Consider the following 21,362-nt stretch of genomic DNA (forward strand, 5'->3'; position numbering starts at 1 on the left):
TATAGTCAATATTACCTTTGAAAACACCTTCGGAAGGCTCTACATTAAAGCTTGTGCTGTCTCTCAAAAAATTCAGCACAACTAATTTTTCCTCTAGTTTTGGAATAGACTCTGTTTCTTTACCTGAGCACCAGGTGAAATACTTGGCTTGCATCTACTGACTACATTGTAGAAAATTCGTGCATTTCTAAACATTAGGATGACAGTCATAAAGGTGAGATAGTCACACTATGACAGGCACATTGGAACTGGACCCAGTTGAGAGCTGAGCAGGTTCATGTCTCCACTTGGCCATGTATACACACTGCATCAAAAGGCAGGGAAATCACCAGACTGATTGAAGGGATTATTTTACTCTCCTTTTATTTAATTAGCATATTAATTGGATTCACTCTCATTTGCTGATGCAATACCACGGTATAAAGAAGAATAAGATGTTTTCCAGTCTAGTTAGGAGGTGAACCAGAAGCGCACGAAGAGTCAAACTAAAATATTGAGTTGGAGGAATATGTGCTTTCTGATTATTGCTGACTTTTCTTGAGTATTTACTGTGTTCCAGACACTATTAGCTCATTTAATCTTCACAATGAGACAGGTGCTATTATTATTATTTCCATTTTCCCAAGAATAAATGAAAGCATGGGGAGATGAAGTCATTTGCCCAAGGTCACCAAGGTGGACTGGCTGTGGAGGACTCTCACTGAGCCACTATTCTCACACCTCAGCTGTGGCACTAGTGGGAGCTGGGAAGGCATCAGGGTGAGGCACCGAACTGTGTGCATAAAATATGAAGAGATGGAGGGAAATAGCGCTGTGCTCTGAGAAGATATCTGGAAGCGGAACTCAAGGGAGAGGAGAGGAATTGAAGAACCAATGAAGAAGATTGAAAAGATGACTTCAGATCAGATTTTTAAAGGTCTTGCATTACATATATGAGAAATATACTAGCGTTGTGATATTTCATTGGAAGTGTCTTTCGGTATAAGCCTGGACTGTTTCATTTATAAAAATTTAAGCAGGTTGTCAGAAATGTTTTCCTGTTTCTAGCATAGAGGGGGAAAATATGAGAACATAAAATGGGAGGGTTGTGCTTTACATTTAATGAAATTTTATGTCTTCCTAAACACATCTTGTAGGGACATCGATGGAGTGTTGCAGAGAGCAAATAATACAGAGTATGGTTTGGCCTCGGGGGTTTTTACAAGAGACATAAACAAAGCTATGTACGTGAGTGAAAAACTGGAAGCAGGAACTGTTTTTATTAACACATACAACAAGACGGATGTGGCAGCCCCTTTTGGTGGAGTTAAACAATCTGGCTTTGGCAAAGATTTAGGTAAGCTTTATTTTTCTACCACACGTTCTCTTTGTTGCCACATCACAGAAGAGTCTGCTCTGTGTTTCATGCAACACTCATGTACTGTTTTGAAGGGCATTTCCTACATGGCAGCTGGGAGCGGGGCAGAGAAGGGGGAGAGTTGTGGGGGATCTGGGTTTACAAGGATGATACAATTTTTTTAAATGTTAAACGTCTAAGTATACAAATTGTGTGGGAAAAAGTGTTTCTTTTTAAAAGAAGATTGATGTTAAAAGGAAAAAGAAACTCTGACAATCTTTTGGCTAAAATAGATTTGGTTTTCTACCTGACATTCATGAGACTAAGTGGAACCAAGAAAGGAAAGTGGACAGAGGGCAATAACCAGCTAGCTCCAAGGACAGATCCTGTCCCCGAGCTGCCTGGCGATCTTTCAGAGTCAACGATACAACTGGCAGGGTTTTCTGGGAATCTGGGAACCCTGATTTCGAGTTTGTAGAAAACCCAAAATGTGATTCACGATGGGCAGTGACACTATCCCATTTCAAGTAGCAGCTTACTTTGAACACTAAACCAGGCCCTATTCTAACTGCCTGTGTGAGCACAAGCACACCTGTGTGAGCACCAGCACTCCTTACCATCGCCCTGGGAGATAAGTACCATTTATCCTTATTTTATAGATGAGGAAAATAGGATCTCAGAGAAGTTGGGTATCTTGCCCAAAGTCAAACAGCCAGCCACTAGCAAAGAGAATTCAAAGCCAGACAGGCTGGCTGTGAAGCCCGTGTTTTTACTCCCTACAGGCTGGAGTGTTGTTTCAAAAATTAAAATATTTGTGATTTACTGCAATTACAGTCTGTTAATATAAGTTTGGTTAATTTGGCGGTATTTTTCCACGTTCTCTTTCCTGATGACTTTTGGCAATGTATTTGCAGCAATGAAAGTAGCTCTTGGTTTAAATTTTTTTTTTTCATGTCTTCATTCTGGCTTTCATCTCTGCCCCCAAAACACAGTGGGAGATTTTCCTAGGGAAATTACTATTATAAAGTTAGGCAACCATGTTCCATTTGTCTTTTGATAGAGTATAACTGACCAGCTCCAGGCCTCTGTTTTATTACAAAAGTAGAATTTGCCTAGTACTTTCTTCCTCTCCCACCTTTAAATTTGCTTAGCCCAGCGGTGCCCAGCTGCACATTGACTTAGAATCATGTAGGAACATTAAAATTACAAAGGTGCTGTATTAATTGCTCTAGGGTGTGACCTAGGATCGTTTTTAAAAGCTCTGTACGGTGATTCTAATTTAAGGTCACACCTGTGGCGTTCATGCCTTTTAACTGCTGTAGAAATCAGTGATGGCACTTAGCTCAGAATAGAAACAGAAACAGACCTACTTACATTTTGCCCGGTTTCTAAGATACTATGTAAATCAAGAAAACTGCATTTTCCTTTTCTTCGAAATATGATTAGTACTGAAAACTGTAGGCAATCATAACACAGTAGTATTTGTGTATCTCAGCATAAAAAAGGTACAGTAAAAATATGGTATAGAAGATAAAAAATGGTACACCTGAATAAGGTCCTTATCATGAATGGAGTTTGCAAGACTGGGTGAGTCGGTGAGTGAGCAGTGAGTGAATGTGAAGGCCTAGGTATTACCGTATACCACTGTAGCCTTTATAAACTCTGCAGTTAGGCTACACTAAAGTTATAAAACAACACAAGGTTAAATCAAGCACAAGAGGAAATGATGTGATCAAGAGACACAGTAAACAGAAGATGCATAATCATAGGGCCCTCATAAGACTTGATTGAATCTGCAGTTCCATAAGATCCTTGGGTGATCCACATGAACTTTATAAAGTTTGACAAGCACTGGTCCCAGCCATATTCTGTATGCTTAGTGACCGTTGTACCTATACCTGTGTCTGGTGACATCATGCCCACCTGTTTTTCTCCTTCCTAGGTGAGGAAGCGCTAAATGAATACCTCAAAACCAAGACGGTGACGCTGGAATACTAGAGCGATGCCATCATCAGGAATCCCTCGGCAGAGGGCGCTGCTTCTCAAGTCTGGACACACTCAAGAAGCCTGGGTGTGCTGAGGAAGGATATATCAGCCATGAGCCAAAAAGGACACACATGGACCATGAAGACGGTCAGGCCACACGTCTAAGCATTTACACACATACCTGAGAAATACACCTTTTATACATTGACTTCCGCTTGTTGGTTTTTGACTACGTTGTATATCACGCATATTTCTAAAATGCCAAGCTGCTTTTTTCCCCACCAAAACTAATCTAGTCATGGCTGTTCCTCTTGAAGCCGTCAATATCATGCAGTTATAATGCACAAGGTGCCTTTTTGGGAAACTTTGGATAATACGTACAGGTTTTAACCTCTGAACCATACATTTGGGTTAAGATTTTTTTATAATTTTTCTGTCAAGGAACAGTAGATCCTATAAGGATCATGAAGGAAGTTCCTTTTTTTATATGTGGATGTAAGGTCCATCTTTGTGCCTTTGATGTTCTATTTTTCAACCCACTGTGATGGGTAACCAACCCATAAACAGTTCTCAAGTACCTATTATGGTATGAGGTATGATATTATGTCCTGAGGAGTATACAAAATTTATTGTCATGATCTCTGGCCCCAAAGAGTTTAAATTCTAGTCAATAGCTTTTAAAGTAAATTTTACAGTATGATATAGTACAACATAAATAGCTTTTGGAGGCCGATCTTGGTTCCTATCATACCATCTTACCATCTGTGTGACTTTAGGGAACTTATGCAACTTCTCTGAGCCTCAGCTTCTTTAAATGTGAAATGGGGACAGTAATGCCTCCCTCAGGGGCCCTGTGATGAAAATTCAATGCAATAACCTAAGTAAAGCACCTTGTACTGTGTTTTGTTCGTGGTAAATATTCAGAGAAGTTAACTGTTTCTCTGTCACTATTTAAACAATATATTGACGTATATTAACTAGATGAATTAATTCATTTCCCTGAAACCATATTCAGTAGTCTTCGATTCCTATACTCTTGTTCTCATCCATTGTCCTGACACAGTACCCAATACAGCAGCACTGAAAAATGCCATGCAATGAAAAATGAAGGAAAAGGGTTGCTTTCCTTTCTGAGGCTCACTCATCCTTTATCCATCTTGTTTTCCATTTTCTATCTACTGGTTTTACTGCTCACTGGCTGTGTGATATTAGGCAAGTTAAGTTACCTAACATCTCAGAGCCTAGGTTTGGAATCTATAAAATGGGGAAACAATTGCTATCCCATCTGCACTCAAGAAATAGGAATCATTACAACCCATACCGTACTTGCAAAATTGCCTTTTGTCAGACAAAAAAAAAAAAATTAAGTAAATTATCACCATCCAAGTGTGACGAGGTGAGTTCCTGAATCACAGTCTCTAGAAGATGCTCAGAGCAATTAATTTCTATTATTCCTCCTTTCAAAGTAAAATTTCTGCTAACATTCCTATCTCGTGGGTGTTGAAGAAGCCCTTCCGGCGTAGTTGTTACTTCGAGGACTCAGCAGCTTATCAGAGGGATGTAGGAAATTAATATCAATGATCGACAACAACAAAATCAGAGGCAGAAAACATTCAGGTGATCCTGGCATGGTCAATAGAGTAAATTTGCCCTGTAGGCATTTTTGATTATACTGTAGCTCATTTACCATCAGAGATTGGCACAGCTGGAATTCTCAGTTGGAATGATATTATCTGGTCCAAACTGACAAATCGTATTTGAATAAAACAACAATAGTCTTATTATAAAGGAACCACTTTTAAATGTGTTTTAACTGATTTCATGTGATTCGAAATATCACTTTACCAAATATTTTAATGACAGATGAAATGGCCAGCAAAAACATACCTTTTCTTATGGACTGATTTTATCCTCTAATATTTCAGTAGTAGTGTGTTTAATCCTCTTCAGGCCATAAACCTCTTTTGAAAATCTGATAAAAATAAAAGCTAATAGAACCCCGCTGTTCTACTTCTACTCCTCAAATTCATTGCACACACATAATTCCGCAAATACCTTCAAAGGATTCACAGACATCCTGAAGCCACGCTGGGGCATCAGGTTTAAAACTCCTTTTTCCATTTCGAGTTCCAGAGTTCTCACCAGCTTCAGTTGTTATATCTGACTGTTAATCAAAATCAAAGGCTCCATGGAATTCATAAAAGTACCCGTGAATCTGAGTTGGAACATAATGACCTACAGCCTACTAGGTGATTTAATTAACACACTGAGTAAAGTACCACCGTTCCTTTAGATCACTGATTGTTTTGCTAAAGGATAAAGCTGTGATCTTTCACCAGATCGGGAGGTGTCGACACTTTGTGCAGCTACATTTCTTCTCATTCCGTTTCCCCAGGCCTTTGCTAAAGCGTCCCCTTTTGCTCAAACACCTCTCCTGGCTTTTCCTACCCTCAACTTGCTTTAAGTGTCTCTCCTCTGTGCCCCCAATTGTCTGGAACATAGCACTTATCACTTGGTTTTGAAATGATTTGCCTTCTAAACTAGATGTGAGCACCGCTCCCCTATCCTCGGGATTAGCATTCCGTCAATAATAGTAACAGCTATCATTTATTAATGACCTGTGTGCTAGACACTATGCTAAGCATTTTTAAAATACTATCCTATTTAATCTTCACATCTGAAAAAAAAATGAATCTATTGAGGTGACCATCTTAAAACCTCCACCACTACCAAGCCAGCACGTCTCATTATTACTGAAACCTCCCAACTAGTCTTCTTGATTCCTCTCTGTGTGGTTATGTTCAAAGCTTAAGTCAGATGGTGTCACTCCTCTGCTCAAAACCTTCCAGAGGCCCCTATGTTGCTTAAAAGAAAGTCCAGTGTACTTACCATGGCCTGCAGAGCCCTATCGTTCTTGCTCCTGGCTACCTCATCTCCTATCAACTTCCTTCTCTTTCTGTCTTGATGTTCCTCAAACACACCTCAGGGCCTTTGCACTTACTGCTCCCTCTTCCCACTGGTGTAATAGTTAACAAATGGCTCTCTGGGTGTGTGTGTGTTGGGGGGAGGGGATTGTAGTACTTGCTGATTTGTGTGTATAAATGCTCTTATCAAGGCTGATTTCAATCTATCAATTTGACTTCACTAAACATAGAGTTGGGAAGAGAGGTGCACAATTGGAAGACGTGCCAGACAGCACCAGCACACCACTGCCTCTTCCCGAAACCCCACACACATCACCTCCTGGCTGCCTGCCTCATTTTCTTCAGGTATCTCCTCAAATATCATCTGTAGATACATTCCCTGGCTATTCATTCTAAAACAGCACGTTTCTACATTCATACTTCATCTCTCCTGTCATACTTTATTCTCCTTATCCTGTATTAGTTTCACAGCGCTTATCACAACCTGGCATATATTTATCATCGATCTCTTCCCATTAAAATGTAAGCTTCGTGAACAGGTACTTCTTTTGTTCAATGCTTTATCTCCAGTACCTAATAGGTAGGAAGAACTCTATTTACTTTCAAATGAAAGAGGTTAAGTCACCTGCCCAAATCACACAGCTGGTAAGTGGCAGAACAGTTCACTCAAGCGATGAAGCTGGTGGTCTTGATCAAGCTGAGATAGCTTTGATTGCCAAGGCCTAAATCACGGCCTGGGTAGTAAATAGTAGGTACACACTAAATATGTGTCAAACTAAAAAAACTAAGCAGAATGGACATTATCTGCAAGAGCTTTCGTGGAAGTGGCGAGAGACAGGGTGAGGAACCAACTTTGTTTCCTCCAAAGCAGCCCTCCAAAATAGTAGCTGTTGAAGGAAATCTGGGCTAGGAGATTATCAGACATGAGACATGATGAGTAGGATGGATCATTATCATTACTACTACTTTACAAATAATACCCAAGTAAATTTTTAAATGATTAAATAATACCTAATTATGTAAAAATATATAACAGGAAGGTAAGACTCAGCCATAAACTATCCACACAGAAATAACCAGGTATTTGATATTATTCCAGACTTTTCTTTTATATACTAATAGCACTCACTTTGTCTTTTATATGCATACTTTTTTACAGAATTAATACTGTACATGACTTTGTTACCTGCTTTTTTCAAATAACAGCCTGTATCTTTCTATGTCAATAAACATACCTTGCATATGTTCAATGGTTTTAATTCAACTCGCTTTCTATTATTTGATATTTAGATATGCTTTTTGCTATTTTAAATGTTGCAATAAATCTTACATAGAAATTTGTGAACAAAGCCATACTTAATTGGATATATTCCTAGACATGGAATACCTGAGTCAAAGGATATAGCAATCTATAATCTTACCAAGTTTCCCCAAATTATTGTAACCACTATGTATTCTTATAGCATCATAATACCTCATATTTACTGAAGGCTGTTGTAAACACATGATATGTATTAACTCATTAATTTCTTACCAAAACACCATGAGGGAAGTATTGTTAAACCCATTTTACAGATAAAAGAAACTAAGATAAGTGGCTGGGCTGGGCTATGACTCAGATAGCATCAGAGCCTGTGCTCATAGCACAGTGACCAGTAGGCCCATGATGACAAGGTGTAGTTGACTGAACTTAAAACTTGGCTCCACCTCTTAGTTCTTTTGAGGCCTTAGACAATTTGCTATCTCCATTCCAGTTTTCTCACCTATGAAGTGGGTATAAGCAGAATATCTTTTTTTTTTAATAGGGAAATTACTGTCACAAAACAAGAAGTTCAACCATAGTTCAGTCTACAGTTATTTGATGCAGTGACTCAATGATGCTCTTGCTTCTCTCTGCTACGTTTGATGTGCTTGCTGACTGTACCCTTCAGAGCTGGCTTCACTGATGGTCACTAGATAGGAGTTCCAGGAATCATATCCAGTATATCTAGTCCTTTCTTTCAAAAGGACAAAGGATCCATCTCTTCATAAGCCTCCTTTTTAGGAATGAGAAATACTTTCCCTTCCAAAAGTCTACTAACAAGACTTTGCTCCTGCCTCATTGGGAAGGTCCATGCCCATATGCCCATTCCCAAAACAACCATTAAAAGGGTTTTTTCCATGAATGGATGGTGGGGAGTCAACCACAAAAATTCCAACATTAAATTTGCAGGAAAAGTCTACTGATCACATTCATCCTTTTTTCTTCTGCATTGCAAACCACTCATGTTTAAGATAAGTTACTTTATTGACATAAAGAGAAAAATTAGTTTAATGAATATTTATTGTACATTCCAACCGAATGAAAGGCACTATTCTAGGCACTGAGGGAAATACAAATGAAAGTAAGACTCAACCTTTTTTCTTGTTTTTCCTACTGTAGTAGTAGATACAGGCACAAGAATACAAACTACTCTGCGAGGCATTTTTTTGTGTAAGTACCATATCTGAAGCGCAGTTAAACTATGAGAACAGATGGCAGGTTCATTCATAAAATTTTTGCTCCAAAGACCACTCTACCTGATTTTCTGATTTATAACTGTCACAGAGCCATAGGAGATATAACACCCACAAGTCTGAAGAGAACATCTCATCGACCTCAGCAGGAAGAGAACCGTTCTCCAAAGGGCTGCCATCATCTCACACCTCAGCATCAGGCGGAGAAAGCGCCGGTCAGACCACTCAAAGCGCAAAAGGGGTTCAGTTTCCAACAGACCATACAGCACGCTGCTCACACACAAAACAGCTTCTTAATTAATGTATAACATACATACAGTGCAGTGCACGAATATTGTACAACTTGATGAATTTTTATATGAGTGGTAGTAACTCTTAAATGTAACACACTTAGAATAGTGGCTGACTCGCAGAAAGGAATTGGTAAATACTAGCTATTGTTTCATCTGCCAATTTGATAGGTTAAAAAATACAATCTTGGTTTCATTTGCATTTCTTTGATAAATGGGGATAAACCTTTTTTTTCCTGTTAATTACTTGTTCACGTCTTATAGCCTTTTCACTATTAGTTGTTGTTTTCACTAATTTTTAAGAGTCCTTTATATACTAATAGCACTCAGTCTTATACTGCAAATATTTTCCTGTTTGTCTCTTGCCCTTTGAATTTCCCTGTCACCTACTAGTTTTTAAACATTATATAGATGAATTTTCTGCTATTTCCTTTGCAATTTCAGGCTTTAATGTCCTGCTTTTAACAAAAGCTTTTGCCCAATTACATTTTAAATATTCACCATTTTAGCATGGAACTCATAATTTTATTTCTTTATATTTAAATCTTTAATCTATATATAATTTATCTTAGTACATGGCATGAGGCTAGACATTAACCTTGCTTTAAAATAGTTAACCAGTCCTGACATTGCACATTAAATAATTATTCTATTTTATACTTATTTATTTAAAATGATATCCTTATCATATAGTTTTTGTTTTTGTTTTTTCTCCTGTCATAAGAATGTCCAGAGAACCTAAATTTGGTTGACTTCCTTAACTGCATAGGAAGCCCAGTTCTACTATATGAGATAGCCAAGGCAAAAGAAAAATATTAAAATTCTACATACTAGTATATATTTCTAGACTGATTAGCCTCTTTCACTGATCAGGCAGTCAGTTCTACATGGATATGTATTTCCTGTAGTTATTTGTTCATATTCTCCTGCCTGGCGCCGCCTACCAGCATAAAATGTCCTGTACACCCTCACATACCTGTTAATTCACTTATTAACAATACTCAGTGTCTCCTGTGTACCGTGTACCATGCTAAGTAGTGAACCAGACAAATGCAACTCTTCCCACAGTGCAGCATCAATAAATTATCTGGTAGAAGACAATCTTTCAATATTTACGCCAACGATTCATCACAGTTGTGTCTGGTGTCATTAATACCCTTTCCAGCTGAGAAATCTGGTTCCCAGATGTGTTCATTTCTTCCTCCATTTAGCTGGGCACAGACTGGGAGACCTGGTTCCAATTTCCCATGGGAAATACCAAAAAGAACCTTGAGAATTATCTGTAGAGTATTTACAAGATGTCTCAGGCTAACGTGAAGAGGGAAAAATACTTCCAAAAGAGCCCTAAAACATTAGGGGACAAAAATTTCATCAGCTCAACCCACTTGGAGACAGTCCTTTAACTTCTCAGGTCCGTATCCTGAGCAAAGCCAGTCTCATGGCAGATGAGATCTGAAACAGGTTTAATAAGGTCTGAATCTTACCTTTTTTGTTTTGTGCCCTATTTTTCCTGTAGTGTCCCTATTTTCTACATTTGACAGGTTTCGAACTATGGGCAACTGTGTAGAATAGTTCTAATAGCAGAGAGGAAAAAATTGTTTTATGAAAAAAAACAACAAAAATACTATGAAATTTTCCAACCAGTAAATTTTACATCCACTGAGTGGCTGTAGAGTCACCAACAGTGATTAAACCCACAGAGCACCAGTTTTCCAGCTCAAACTGGAAAGGAGCATTTTCTATGGTTAAATAAAAAGGAGATGTGCCTGTTGGCAGCTAAACCTAAGTAACCCTTTACTGTAAAAAAATTCTCCTTCATGAAATTCATTCTGATGCTAATGAATACGTCTGATGCTATAATAACCTAAAAAAAAAACCACCTAGGTTGTTTTATGCAAGAGGATAATTTAAAACAAAAACAAACTGGTGACTTGTATTTCTCCTTTAAAATAAGTTTGACATGTCTAAGATGAAGGAAGACGATGGCTATGATGCCAGCAAATACACTCATCACCATACGTAAAAGTAAGCTTTCTAAACTAAATCTCCTTAGCATAATAAAATCGAAGACAGTCTGCTCTTAGCAGATCCCCATATGTTATCTCTTCCAACTCTTTAAAAGCCAGCTTCTGTTTCTCCGAGAAACAAAATACATCCAATATGACTGACATAAAAGCACCATAGATATTACCTGAAATGCAAAATACCCAGCAAGCCACATTCTTTTTCACGGAATTTAGAGGCATATATCACCTGTCTCTCAGATCATTTATTTCACTATTTCTTTTTCTTACTGGCAGGACTGTCCAAAACTTCGATCTTGCCTTTTCCATCTTCTGAATGAGGAAGTTTGATGTTGTCTATGGTGACTTCAGAAGAGGTGCTGTCATCTTCATCCTCAGATGCCGAACTATCCTCTGAAGTGTCTTGTGAATTTTCTTCTGAACTGTCCTCTTCTTTTGAATCAGACTGATCCATCTCAAACAAGGCCACATCCTGCAAGAAACACCATGAGGGAAATTTATTTCAGGGCAGTTTCCTAAAAAGTTACGATAAGAAAACATTGGAAACAACCAACATTTAGCACAACATTAAAGCACAAAGGACAAGGAATGTCTTTAATACATATGGCACTTTGATTCTTTTAGGCGCCAGGGTCCACCATAATGATGTACATTTGCTACAAGTCTAAGAAGTCCCCTACAACCCAATTACATGTATCCTGAATACGATCAACAACATTCATTCAACAAATGTTGACATGAACCAGGCACCACACTAGGTATAGAGACTCAACAACAAAATCCTTGCCTTTACAGAACTTATGTTTTCGAGCAGGGTTTGGCAAATTATGTCCTGCCAGCCAAACCCAGCCTGTCTTATCTTTGTTTAGCTTATGAGCTAAGAATAGTTTTTATATTTTTAAGTGGTAGGAAAAAAAAAAATCAAAAGAATATTTCGTCAAACATTTGAATTATATGAAATTCAAATTTCAGTGTCCATAAATATGGTATATAAAACTTGCCTATTAAGTATTGTCTATAGCTACTCTCATGCAACGTGGCAGAACGAGCAGTCACGACAGCAAACAGTCTGGTTCTCAAAGCCTAAAGTCTTCACGATCTGGCTCCTTACAGAAAATGTTTGCTGACGTCTGCTCACGTTGGGAAAAAAGCCAATAAATGATTACATATAAAGCATAGTGTAGGGTCGTTAAAATAAAAAAAATAAATAAAGCAGGATAAGGTAATGAAAGGGCCACAGGATGAGGTAAGAGACAGTAGTCGAGATGCAGAAATCTGGGGAAGAGCATTCTGCAAAGAGGAAAAGGCCTGGAGTGAGGGACTAAATTAGAATGCAGTCGATGAGGGGACTGGGCAGGAAATAAGGTCAGAGAGAGAGCTGGAGGCGGGATCACATGGGCCCTTGAAGGACTTTGAATTTATCGGAAATGTGATGGGAAGCCACTGGCTCCCAAACTGGGCCACGCAATGTGAAAAATAGACTCTGAGGAAGAAAGGGTGGCAGCAGGGAGACTTGGTGGGAAATTACTGCGACAGCCCAAAGGGGAGACCATAATTACTTGGACCAAGTGTGGCAGCGGTGGAGGTCACGCCAAGTGGCTGGATTTGGGATATACTGTAGAGGTAGGGCGGCCCAGATTTGCTGGTGATTTAGATAGATATCATTAACAATGGTGTCAGCTCTGCCCATGAATAAGGGAACTCCAGTGCAGAAATAAGATATGAGCCTAACTTGAGAGGCAATTTTCACATGAGGCTTGTGTACATTTATTTTGTGAGATAATGCACTCCGTTAAACACATCATCAACATTTGCATCTCAATGCATTGGACTGTGACTGATTATCTCTTTGGGCCTTGGATGGGGAAAAAAAGTCCAGGTAGGACATTTAGTAAATTAATGCTTCAAGATAACAAATATAAGAAAAATGATCATGGAACTAAAAGAAAGATTCTCTTTTTAGGTGACAAGGCACACTGGTAATTTTACTCTATGAAGTGAAAACAAAGCCTAGTTACCATTTGTATAACTTTTCCAAGTGTCTCATCGATATTTTCAATATTGAAACGACCAGGTGGTGCAGCTGCCATTTCTTTTCTTAGCTTTTCATTTGCCTGAGCCAGCTGTGGGAGGAAGGTCTGTACTTGGTCCAATACTAAGGAGATAAAGTATAGTTTATCGAAATTCAGTATTTAGCCAAACTTAAAATTTTTAAATCTAGAATTTCCTATAAAACGCATTTCAATAGTAATAACAACATTTATAATTTAAAAGTCTTTCAAATTCCTTCCATGTTAAAAACCTTCATCCTTTTCTGAATTCTTACAAGCAGTAGGACTTATTTCTCAGCAATTAATTATTTTTCAATGTTTTATTTGTGTTTTTCGTATATGCCCAGAACTGTAACCTCCAAAAAGGCTGGCATTCAACCAACAGTTACTTAATAAGGAGGCAGTATGACTCCACAGCTAAGTGCACCAAGCTGTGGGGACAGAGTGACAAGGTTATTAATAGGATCTTAGTTCCACCTCACACTATCTGAATTACCCCGGGCATGTTAATTAAGTAGGGGTTGTTTTCACCTGTCCAGCATGTTCCCCTTTCTTCTAAGAGCGTAATCCTGACTTTCCTCTTAAACTGTCACTCTTAGCCACTCTTATCTCTCAACCTGTGCATGCCTACATGTTTCACAACCTTGGTCATTGTGATTTGGTTCAGTGGTATACACAGTGACACCGTGACACTGTGACACCGTGACACCATAATCTACTTGGGCTAATAAGAGATAGCCCTGGGACAGGGTTTGAACTGTTGAGAAAGAAAACCTTTCCAAATGAGTAACTGAGCTAGCTGCTGTATGTAAGCCTGGAGCTTCTGAAATCTGGCCGACTTGCCACATGTCGGGGAAGAGCCTGCTCTAGATTAAGCCAACAGCTAGGAAAGAAGAGCTGGGAGATGTAGAGCAGCAGACCCCTGATAACACTGAATACCTGGATGCAGACGTACCTGAACTCACTGGGCTTTTTTTGCCCCTACTAACATAGGCCAACAAAATTTCTTTTCTTTACTATTTCTTTCTCTCCCACCCTCTTTTTTTTTTTTTTTTTTTTGCTTAAGGCAATCTGAGCTGGGTTTCAGTTATTTACAACCACAGGAATCCTAACTTATGCATTTAATTTAACCACTCGAAACCTTAATTTCCTCATTTGTAAAACAGGGGTGATAACTGCCAGGCACTGTGCTAAGTACAGGGGAGTCAAAAAAACAAAGCATAATAATTTTTTTCTCTTTCAAAAGACCTAGTACATAACCAACTGTCAAAATGTTAAGTCACTGATACAGCTACACCACTGATGACTAAAATGTCCAGAGTATGGAAGAAGAAAAAAAAATAGTGGTAAAGGTCAAGAAATGGCCTTTAATTGTAAAATTTATCCCTGTTGGAAGGCATAAATGAGGTCGCATATATACAAAGCCCCACACAATATCTGGCACATACTAAATAGTAAATAAATGTGAGCTCTCATGTCCCTTCAGATAGAAAGAAAAATTACTGATTAAAAAAAAAGTACATCTGTGTCTGCAGATTTAAATCTATTACCTCAGATGGAGGATGAGGCTAGATTTTGTTCTGCTTTTGTTTTTAACTAATGGATCATGTGGAGCAAAACAAAGACCTACATGTGTGGCATGAATCACGGTTCTGAGAGGTCAAATATTTCTGTAGTTCCCTGGAAAAGGACATGCTGAACCTGTGAAGCTAGGTCAGCTGTAGTTCTTCCAAACAGAATAAAACGAAATCCAGCATATGACAACATAAAATTCAAAATGTCCAGCATTCAATAAAAATTACCAAGCATGCAAATAAGCAGAAAATATAATCCATAAAGTTAAAAAAATCAGTAGAAATCCAGAAATTACAATGATAGAATCAGCAAGAATGTTAAAGTAGCTGTTATAAATATACACTACATAGTCAAGAAAGCAGAGAAAGGCAATAACACAACAAAGAAAGAAATGAAAGATATAGTAAAAGACTTGAATTTTTAGAGATGGAAACTACAATATTGGACTTGCAAAATTAACCAGATGGGATTAAACAGCAGATTAGACAATAGAGAAGAAAAGATTAGTGAACTTGAGGACACAGCAATAGAAACTACCCAAAATAAAACACTCGAATAAGACTGAAAAACAAAAAAACCATATATCTGGGAGCTGTGGAACAATTTCAAGAAGCAAAATTATATGTAATTTGAGTCCCTGCAGGAAAGGTAAGAGGAAAGGGGGGAAAGAAAAAATATCTGAAGAAAAGAAATGACAAAAGAGTTCCTAAATTTGATAAAAATTATAAACCCACAGATCCAAGAAGTCCATATTTATGAGTGAGCAGTACAGCAATATTATAGAGTAATGCACAGAATTGGTCCTGTTATGTCATATCATCAGGAACATTTACCATTTAAGTAATTATATCCAATTTAATGGGACATGGTGATATTTTCTCATACTTGTATAATAAATTTGGGCTCAGCAGCCTCTAAGAGTTTCCCATGAAGATTACCAATAATTATTTTTGATTTCCAAAAATTCATCCCACAGGGAATTTTTCTGGGAAAAGTTACTGTCTTATAACAGGTGAATAATGTAAGAAATTCTACTCTTGGGCGTAGACTCCATAATGTAAATCCCAAGTAAGACTTTACTCTAAAGGTTAATATATGACCAGGAAGGCAGAGACTGTCCCATCAAATAAGTGCTTAATTAGGCAGAATTTAATATCAGAGAAAGTGCTTGAGAAAGAAAGAGAGAGAGAAGGAAGGATACTTACAGGGACTCCTCTCTATCCGAACTGTTTGAAGAGTGGAATTCTTTCTGGAATTTGGCTTGGAGTTGATGAGCAACCTGTCCCATATACCTGAAAATATATGCATGCATTTCAGTGACTAACTTTTCATGACCACTCTCAAATCTTGACAATCCCACATTTCCTAAGATGTTTTTTTTTTTTAAATGAAGGACCCCAATTTCCAGCACAACATTTTAGTTCTTTTAGCACATCTATCTCCCCTTTCTCCACCTGCCTCATACAGCTCTGTGTCACCAATGCTGAGTAATAAGTGCACACTAAACTGTACCTTCCTGGATCAGAAATCCATCAGCGAAACACGTGGGTCCACAATGACATAATGGAGGAAGCAGGACAGAATGGTTAAGCGAAGCCAGAAATGGTTACTAACTGCATTATATTGGGCAAATTATCTAACCTCATTGAGGATTTGTTTCTTCATTTGTAAAACATGCCTGCCTGGTTAGTTCCCCTTCAGAAAAGATGTCCAATCTTGACAAAAGAGCCCTTTGGAGAAATTTTGTCCCCCCACTATCTACTCAGCCTCACCATTCACTACTCCTCAAATCAATTCAACTATCTATCTTATCAGAGCTCAGAGAACAGGACTTGCCTTTCAAAACTCAAGGCTTTGTACATGCTGTTTCCAGCACCTGTACAATCTCCTCACTCTGGTACCAAAATCCTGTTCACCCACAAAGCAGAGCTCAACAAACATTCGTTGCTTACTACTGCAGGCCTCGTAATTGGATTAGTGTATAGAGCTTGGACTCAGGAGTCAGACTGGATTCAAATCCCAGTTTTGGTACTTTCCAGCCACATGATCCCTGGCAAGTTACTTATCTGTAGGATATACCAAGACTCCGTTTCCTCATCTATAAAATGGAGGTAACAACCTTCTGCACAGGGTTGTTGTGAGGATTAAATTAGTTAATTCCTGAGGCATAGTTAGCACTACATAAGTTTTGGCTATTATTACTGTAACTCCTTCGGATGCTCTGGGTTCTCACAGAATCATTTCTTGAAGCTAATATTTACTGAGAATATACACAAGACCTTAAGCACATTCTCCTCACAAAAATTCATAGGTACTACTACCTCTATTTTCTAAATGTGAAAACTGGGAGGTAGAGAAAGTAAGCAACTCTCCTAAAGTCAGCCACTGCTAATTACTTGTGGAGCTGGTATTCGAACCCATGCTTTAAAAATTCTCTTATGGTGAGTGAATTCCCTGGACCCACGTCTCTCTCTACGAGAGGGTGGGACTAAGGGTTCAGTGAGCATGGAGAGGCGGGGACAGGGGGTGGGGGGGTGGGAAGCCATAAGTTATCTGCTCCCCAGACCAGCCGACGGCTTGGACCTGAACGGCAGGCCCTAAGACCTTCCCCTTTAGGGGAAGTGTCTTGCTGGGGGCTCGGCAAAGAGAGAGGGGTCACTACTGTGCGGAATATAAGAACCAACCCCAGCCCCGCGGCCTAGCTCCCCTCCACCCCCCAACACCTTGGTAGCTGGCACGCCGGAGCCCTGTATTCACCCCCCAGGGCTCCCCTTGGGGGTGCGGGGCCTAGGCAAGGAGCCCCCACCTCCTCCCCGATTGCTTGGGCCCGCGCCCCCAGCCGCACGTGCGCGCGCCACGCTGCTGCCACCCGCCCGGTACCTCCGCGGCCGCCGCTCCCTGCCGACAGCAGCTCTTTGGACACCGAGGCCCTGGAGCCATCCTGGGAGGATGGGGAAGAGGTCGGGGTGGACTGCAGCCCGGCGTGGACCTCCATGCCTTTCGCTAAGTTTCAGAGCCAGGCCACCCAGGGCCGGATACAGGAAAGAGGCTCGAGCAGGGTCGGGGCCAGGGCCGCGATTGGAAGAAACTTGGTGGTGGGCGGGGCGAGGACCGCCCTCAGCGTGAGCGACACCTGGTGGAGCCTAGAGGCAATTTCTAATGTGCGGAAAGGAAGGTTGGGGATTCCTGAGGTTGCTGTGTTGGAAAACAGATGGCAAGGCTAGGGTTTTGTTTGTTTAGCTAAACAAATATGGACCTGAAGAGCTCACCATGGGGCTACTCTCCTCTTCATTCTTTAAAATAAGATTTTTTAAGTGCGTTAAAAATCAGATTTAACCATTTAACTATTGTTAAGTGCAGTTCAGAAGTGTTCACAATATTCATTGTGTTATGTAACAGATCTCTAGAATTTTTTCATCTTACAAAACTAAAACTCTTTATCTACTGAGAAACTGTCCCTATTGCTCCCTACCTCCAGCCCCTGGCAACCATCATTCAATTTCTGTTTCTATGAATTTAACTACTTCAGATACTTCATATAGGTAGAATCATACAGTATTTCTCTTTTTTCATAACTGACGTATTTCACTTAGCATAATGTCCTACAAATTTATCCATGTTGTAGCATGCCATAGGATTCCCTTCTTTTTTAAGGCTGAATAATATTCCAGTCTATGCATATACCACATTTTCTTTATCCATTCATCCCCTGATGGACATTTGGGTTGCTTCCACTTCTCAGCTATCATGAATAATGCTACAATGACATGGGTGTCAAATATATCTTTGAAATCCTGCTTTTAGTTCCTTTGTATTTATATCCAGAAGTATGATTATTGAATTTTTGGTCATTCTATTTTTACCTCTTGAAAAACCTTCATACTGGTTTCCTTAGTGGCTGTACAATCTTATATTCCCACCAGCAATGCATAAGGGTTCCAATTATTCCACTCTTCACTAATGCTTATTGTTTTCTGGTGTTTTATACACACACACACACACACACACACACACACACATATATATATATATACATACACACATATACGTATGTGTACATGTGCATACATACATAAGTATACATATATACATATGTGTGTATAGTAGCCATCCCAGTGAGTATGAAGTGATATATCATTGTAGTTTTGATCTGCATTTCTCTAATAATTAATGATATTGAACATCTTTCATGTGTTTGTATATCTACTTTGGAGAAATGTGTATTGAAATCCATTGCCCATTTTTTAATAAGGCTATTTGTTTTGTTGGTGTCGAGTTGAAGGAGTTAGTTACTTATATATTCTGAATATTAACCCTTTATCAGATATATGATTAGCAATCATTTCTCCCATTCCATAGGTTGCCTTTTTACTCTGTCAATTGTTTCTTTTTCTCTTCATTCTTTTGAAAGTGTTTATTTACCACCCGCAGTATGACCTGCCCCCACTGCTGCAGTATTCAAAGCAGAAGCAGAAATCTTGGACCAACCTTTTTCTGCTCGTTTCTGGCAGAACAAGTTGTCCAAAGTCAGCCAGATCTGGATTAAATCCAGTCCCAGATCATTCACTTAGTTTCTGTGACTTTGGACAGATGACTCTCTAAGCTACTATAAAAGTTTTGTCCTCTGTAAACTCAGAACACTAATACGTCACAGGGTTGTCCTGAGGGAAAAAAGTTGTCCCGAGGGGAAGGTGATTAACACGTATATGAAGAAACTGATAACTGCATTATTGTTATCAAAATAATAATTTAACGGACCATATTATAACCAAGTTATAAAACTTAGGGTACGAAGAATTATGGGAGAAATGACAATAGGTGCTGAGGAGGAAAACACCGATTAATTCATTTTAAAAGCTACTTCTACTCTCTTTCCAGTTAAAACCTACTATGCCTAGAAATCCTTCAGGGAAGGGACAGCGGCTTGTTTTCCTTGTATTGCCAATATCTAACTTGGAGTTAGGCATAGTTAATGATTAATCCATGTTTAACTAATGAATGACCAGGGAAAAGTTAAACAAATGAATAATTGTTCATTGTCTCACTGATCAGTGGATTACCTCAGTATACCTGGAGTCTAGCCCCTAGAAATGTTCTCAAATTTTTTTGTGTGCGAATTGTTGATTGACTGAGAGCAGAATCATCTCACAGGTACAACACTGTACAAAATTAATGGAGCACTACTGGTTTGTAACAATAACTTGGAAATTAAGATATTTGTATCTGGCCAAAATAGAGTAATAGACGCACTGGCAGAATTTAGTCTCCCTCCTAGAAAAAGATGTTAACCAGGCAAGCAGTTTTATAAAGTGTGAGGATAAATGCAAGACTTAGTTTTTTCTCACTTTTAACATCTTTGAAAGATAATTGACTTTAAATTTTTTAAAAAGTGTTATGGGGTTTATATCAAATGTACAAGTAAAATATATGACAAGAACAGCAGAAAAGATGGAGGTGTTTTAACAGGGTTTGAAAGTACATGGTAATAATTTAAAGGTTTATATTGTAAATACTAGAGCAATACCTAAAAAAGAAACCAAAAATGGGTAGCTACTCAGCCAATAGTGGAGATAAAATGAAGCCTGGAAATATATTCAATTAATCCGAAAAGAAAACAGGATAAAAGGTAAAGAGGAATTAAGAACAGGGGACAATTAGAAAATGAATAAGATGATAGACTTAAGCTCTACCCATACCAGTAATTAGATTAGATGTAAATTGGTCTAAGATTTAAAAGGCGAAAATTGTTAGATTGGATAAAACAAGACACAACTGCAGTGCTTATTCCAGTAGTGCAAGAGTGCATATTAGTATATTCACTATTATGTTAGTGTATTCATTACTATAATTCGTCAATTTAACAGAGTTAAGAAGAAATATCATATAATCATCTCCATAGATGTCAAAAAGATATTTGACAAAAGTCAACATTCAATAAGATAAAAATTGATACCTATTATGCATTATAAAATGTATAGCTATCTATGGTAATGTCTCCCTTTCTGGAGCAGGTCCTCTATGTGAATTCTTTTAAGCAGTTAGGAAGAAGGTCAAAGGTTTTTTTCTGAATCTTTGTTTCTTGGAAATAACGAGCTTAAAATGATCGAAATCCCAAAAAGGCATATTTTGAGGTGCCAAACTCTGCTTCCCTTCAGTGCTCACACTCCTGGGCAACTTCATCTAGTGCCATGACTTTAAATTATTATTTGCCTGCTAAGAGAAGGAAAGTTTTCTTTATAACTGGGGAATGGGAAAAACTTTCTGAACTATAATTCAAAATCAAGAAGCAGTAAGGGAAAAGACTGGTGAATTTGACTATTTGACTAAAAATTCAAAAATAAGTTTTATGTAAGAAAAATCAGCATGTGCAATATAAAAAGGTAATGACAATCCTGAAAACAAGATATCCAACTTATATTACTGGAAAGCGTTAAAACCCATAACATAAAAAGCTTCTAAAAACTAAGAAGAAAAAGATCAATAACTCCATGAAAAAAATGGGTTAGAGGAATGAACAGACAGTTCACAGAAACAGAAATACGAATGTTGCTTGGGCATATTAAAAAAAACATGCAAAAGAAAATGATACTGAGGAACCATTTGCCCTCTATCAGATTGGCAAGAATAAAAAATTACAACATACCTACTGCCAAAGTTGTGGGGAACCAGACAGTCATAGA

General features: G+C 38.5%; 2 protein-coding genes across 2 annotated transcripts in view; one reads left to right on the top strand and one right to left on the bottom strand.

Annotated features, from left to right (window-relative positions):
* Positions 1–7,505, top strand: part of ALDH1L2 (aldehyde dehydrogenase 1 family member L2) — a 48,735-nt gene extending 41,230 nt beyond the window's left edge. Inside the window, exons 22-23 of the mRNA XM_039877901.1 lie at positions 1,137–1,336; positions 3,279–7,505. Coding sequence (XP_039733835.1) covers positions 1,137–1,336; positions 3,279–3,334 — 256 coding nt within the window. The 3' untranslated portion in view covers positions 3,335–7,505. The remainder of the gene's footprint in view (positions 1–1,136; positions 1,337–3,278) is intronic.
* A 1,009-nt stretch (positions 7,506–8,514) lies between these two features.
* On the bottom strand, positions 8,515–17,742 carry NOPCHAP1 (NOP protein chaperone 1). Its single transcript, XM_039877902.1, has 4 exons — positions 17,563–17,742; positions 15,888–15,974; positions 13,075–13,211; positions 8,515–11,528 (listed from the first exon to the last, which is right to left on the bottom strand). Exons 1-4 carry the CDS (start codon positions 17,675–17,677, stop codon positions 11,310–11,312), a joined length of 558 nt encoding a protein of 185 aa, XP_039733836.1. The 5' UTR covers positions 17,678–17,742; the 3' UTR covers positions 8,515–11,309.
* Between the last annotated feature and the right edge of the window lie 3,620 nt (positions 17,743–21,362).

This window comes from Pteropus medius, unplaced genomic scaffold (genome assembly GCF_902729225.1).
Source record: "Pteropus medius unplaced genomic scaffold, Ma_sr-lr_union100, whole genome shotgun sequence".
Classification (NCBI taxonomy): domain Eukaryota; kingdom Metazoa; phylum Chordata; class Mammalia; order Chiroptera; family Pteropodidae; genus Pteropus; species Pteropus medius.